Here is a 4670-nt window from a genome sequence, read left to right as displayed (position 1 = left end):
TTTGTCATCAAAGTCTGGCATTCTCTGGATTTGTGGTGCTTCAATACAACTGGGAACTCAGGGGGAAAAATGATGACGTCAGTGATCTTAAGGTCATAGCTAAGAAAAAGTTCCCAATTTACAATTCCGAGTTGGATGAGTTCAAAACGTTTTCTCAGTCGTAGCTTGTTTTTCCCCTGAGTTCCCAGTTGTACTGAACTCACTCCAGTCAGATTTTGAAGTACAGAGTTAAGTTGTTTTGAACACGGCACAAATCAAGCTTTATCGACAGCATGGCCAATGTTGAATGTTTACAATTTTAAACTAGGAAAAGAGCCCCTTAATCTTAGACTTGAGACCACAGAGCCACTCCAATGAATAGCAGGCTAATGATTGCTTTGCAATGCTTCTTGCAGTTAGCCACTGATTCCTTCCAAACCACTCATTGTTGAATTTGCTATTTGTTATGTAATGTTTATGTCCAATGGCCGATGAGCACTGATACGTTTTCTCTATAATTTCTCATTATTTCTCTTCATATGACAAAGATTAAAAAGGATTTGCCAGTAGATTGTCAACTTGATTCATGATGATGACTGCTAGCTCAGATTTTGAAAGTATGATGTTGACATGATCAGTCCAATCAATGCGACTGTAGATATCACATGATTTGAAGTTATTTTATCTGTGGACAATGACCTTGAGCCTTCTTGGATGGGCACTTATAATGTAACTCTATGGCAGCACCCAAGGGGCTTGAATTTTCAAGTTCTACGCTTAGACTTGGTAGTGACGCATTGTCCACATGAATGACAGAACACTGAGCCAATAGCGGCACAAACGCTCTATTTTCTGCTGGCTTGCCCCACCTCCACAGAAGACAATGAGCTAGGCTGAAAGACCTGCATTTTGGAGCTGCCTTACTCAAGAAAACAAGAAAGAGACCATTTTTGAATGCGGCTTTATTAATAACTCAATTATACATTTTTACATTGTTTGCAAACAGATCATTTTTTTCACACTTTATCCCTCTGATGTCAGTGAAGCAGAGTCTCTGCCCAACTGCCCGAAATGGTCTGAAACACCTAAGTCTTTAAAGAGTCCCCCCCCCCCCCCCCCCCCAAAATACAAATAATAATAATACAAATCATAACAATAATAATGTGACACTGACTAATTGAGGAGAAATGTGTTTACTGTGATATGTGGTTGTCTCACCTGGCTTTCTTAAGATGAATGTACTTAATATGCTGGTGACATCACAGGGTCAGAGAGAACTCCTGACTGTAGTCATACAAAAACACTCCAGGCACTCAGCCCATAAGAACCATTCATACTGTCAGATCTAATATGAAGAACTGAATACAACCATAAGAACCATTCATACTGTCAGATCTAATATGAAGAACTGAATACTAAAGAGAAGAAGAGGTTGACCAGTACATATTCGTGTAACTTTATTTTTCATTGGCAGATCAATAAAGTTTGCTTCAACGCAGTTATCCAACACATTCATGATCAGTAACTAAAATAACTAATCTAGTTTTAAAGACAATTAATAAACACATGGATTCATTTCATAAACTGTGTATCATTAAAAAAAGTTGTAAAATAATCCCCCCAAACTAATGGTGGAAAGTGATCATCTCTATCTGATACATGTTAGGGGCGGAAGGTAGCCTAGTGGTTAGAGCGTTGGGTCAGTAACCAAAAGGTTCCTAAATCGAATCCCCGAGCTGACAAGGTAAAAATCTGTTGTTCTGCCTCTGAACAAGGCAGTTAACCCACTGTTCCTAGGCCATCATTGTAAATAAGAATTTATTCTTAACTGACTTGCCTAGTTAAATAAAGGTTCAATAAAAAATGTAAGAAGTGTATACTAGCTCCTTCCCACAGAATACTGCAGAGGGACAACCTGGTCTCAGAGCAAAACGTATCATATGTTACAAAAACATCCATTCCACTCCATTTAGTATGTTAGGTTACATTAAATTGGACTACCAATATAAAAACTGAACTAAAATATACACTAAACATGTAAAGTGTTGGTTTCATGAGCTGAAATAAAACATTCCAGCAATGTTCCATGTGCAGAAAAGGCTTATTTCTCTCAAATGTTGTGCACAACTTTGTTACTATCCCTGTAAGTGAGCATTTCAGCCTTTGTGAAGATAATCCATCCACCTGACAGGTGTGGCATATCAAGATGCTGATAAAACAGCATTATCATTACACAACTGCACCTTGTGCTGGGGGACAATAAAAGGCCACACAACACAATGTCAGATATCTCAAGTTCGGGGAATGTGCAATTGTCATGATGACTGCAGGAGAGATTTCAATATTTATATCTCTACCATAAGCCACCTCTAACGTCCTTTTAGAGAATTTGTCAGTACATCCATCCGGCCTCACAACTGCAGATCACATGTAACCACGGCAGCCCAGGACATCTTCACCTGCAGGATTGTCTGGGAGGGGGGTGAGCAGTATTTCTGTCTGTAATCAAGACGTTTTGTGGGGAAAAACTCATGCTGATTGGCTGGGCCTGGCTCCCAAGTGGGCCGATGCCCTCCCAAGTCCCACCCATGGCTGAGCCCCTGCCCTGTCATGTGATATATATAGATTAGGGCATTGTTTATTTAAAATGACTGATTATCTTATACGAACTATAAATCTTTGAAATTGTTGTGTTTAAATTGTTCAGTATAATACAACTTCTAGGAAGTATCGTATGTTAAGAATTACAATTCTTACGTTATTTTACGCATTGCTATTCATACAATATGTTACGAACTTGTAATATGTATGATATGTTACGAATTCCAATTTGTTGTTGGAATGTTAGCTAGGTGAGGGGTGAGGGGTTAAATGGTTTTAGGGGAAAGGTAAGCTACCATACTAAGTAGTTGCATGCTAAGCTAACATGCTAAGTAATAGCTAAAAAGTAGTAAGTAGTTGCAAAGTTGCTAATTATCTAAAATACTACAGTTAACCTTGATGAGATTCTAAACACAGCAGCCTTTGGCTAGAAGTTTGAGTTACACGCCCACCCTTCCACAGAGCAGGAGTAAGGCTTCTCTCCTGTGTGTATACGTTCATGTGATCTTAAGTTGGAAAGTTGCGAGAAACTAGTTCCACAGTCAGAGCAGACGTAAGGCTTCTCTCCTGTGTGTGTTCTCTGGTGAACTTTTAGATCAGTTGACGTTGTGAAGCATTTTCCACAGTCAGAGCAGGAGTAAGGCTTCTCTCCTGTGTGTATACGTTGGTGTGTTTTTAAGGTGCCCAGAAGAGAGAAACTCGCCCCACAGTCAGAGCAGATGTAAGGCTTTTCACCTGTATGTATACGTTCATGTGCTTTTAAGTGGGAAAGTTGAGAAAAACTAGTTCCACAGTCAGGGCAGAAGAAAGGCTTCTCTCCTGTGTGTGTTCTCTGATGAACTTTTAGCACATTTGATGTTTTAAAACATTTCCCACAGTCAGAGCAGGAGTATGGCTTCTCCCCTGTATGTATACGTTCATGTGCTTTTAAGTGGGACAGTTGAGAGAAACTAGTTCCACAGTCAGGGCAGAAGAAAGGCTTCACTCCTGTGTGTGTTCTCTGATGAACCTTTAGCATATTTGATGTTTTAAAACATTTTCCACATTCAGAGCAGACGTAAGGCTTCTCTCCTGTGTGTGTTCTCTGATGAACTTTTAGCTCATTTGATGTTTTAAAGCATTTTCCACATTCAGAGCAGACATAAGGCTTCTCTCCTGTGTGTGTTCTCTGATGAACTTTTAGCTCATTTGATGTTTTAAAACATTTTCCACAGTCAGAGCAGGAGTATGGCTTCTCTCCTGTGTGTATTTGTAGGTGTATTTTTAGCTGTGATAGAAATGGGAAAATCTCTTCACAATGTGGGCAGTGATGAGACCTCTTGGCTCTCTGATCTTCCTGCTCTTGCTCTATGGATGTGGAGAATGTCTCAACATGGTCTCCTGTGTGAACAACATCAGAAGAACCAGTCAGTTGGTGTGATATACATGTCAATCAAATGTATTTTATGAAGCCCTTTTTACATCAGTAGTTGTCAAAGTGCTTAACAGAAACCCAACCTAAAATACCCAAAGAGCAAGCAATGCAGATGTAGATGCACAGTGGCCACAAACATCTCTCTAGAAAGCAGGAACCTAGGAAGAAACCTAGAGAGGAACCAGGCTCAGAGTGGTGACCAGTCCTCTTCTGGCCATACCGGGTGACAGGTAGCCTAGTGGTTAGAGCAAATCCCTGAGCTGACAAGGTAAAAATCTGTTGTTCTTCCCCTGAATAAGGCAGTTAACCCACTGTTCCTAGGCCGTCATTGAAAATAAGAATTTGTTCCTAACTGACCTGACTAGTTAACCTGTTTGGGCGCATTTACAAACGCTAGCGGGACACCTACGACAACATCGGGTGAAATTGCAGAATACAAAAATCGTAATATTAAACATTCATGAAAATATAAGTGTCTTACATCATTTAAAAGCTTCTTGTTAATCCAACTGCGTTGTCAGATTTGAAAAAGGCTTTACGGAGAAAGCATACCATGCGATTATCTGAGGACAGCTCCCCACGTCAAAATACTTTTTCAACCAGCACAGGCGTCACAAAATCAGACAGCAATTAAATAAATCACTTACCTTTGAAGATCTTCCTCTGATTGCAATCC

The 4670-nt window shown here is 39.9% G+C and overlaps 1 protein-coding gene across 1 annotated transcript; it reads right to left on the bottom strand.

Moving 5' to 3' along the window:
* Positions 1 to 1954: 1954 nt before the first annotated feature.
* LOC139412720 (zinc finger protein 3-like) lies at positions 1955 to 3817 on the bottom strand. Its single transcript, XM_071159384.1, has one exon. The coding sequence runs from the start codon at positions 3596 to 3598 to the stop codon at positions 3008 to 3010; it is 591 nt and encodes a 196-aa protein (XP_071015485.1). The 5' UTR covers positions 3599 to 3817; the 3' UTR covers positions 1955 to 3007.
* Between the last annotated feature and the right edge of the window lie 853 nt (positions 3818 to 4670).

Source organism: Oncorhynchus clarkii, chromosome 7 (assembly GCF_045791955.1).
Source record: "Oncorhynchus clarkii lewisi isolate Uvic-CL-2024 chromosome 7, UVic_Ocla_1.0, whole genome shotgun sequence".
Taxonomy (NCBI): domain Eukaryota; kingdom Metazoa; phylum Chordata; class Actinopteri; order Salmoniformes; family Salmonidae; genus Oncorhynchus; species Oncorhynchus clarkii.
The sequence above is the reverse complement of the archived record's forward strand: the minus strand, read 5'-3'. Positions and strand labels throughout refer to the sequence as shown.

Coding starts and splice junctions, on each gene's coding strand:
- LOC139412720 (XM_071159384.1), bottom strand. CDS start 3,598: ATGCTAAAGGTTCATCAGAGAACACACACAGGAGTGAAGCCTTTCTTC.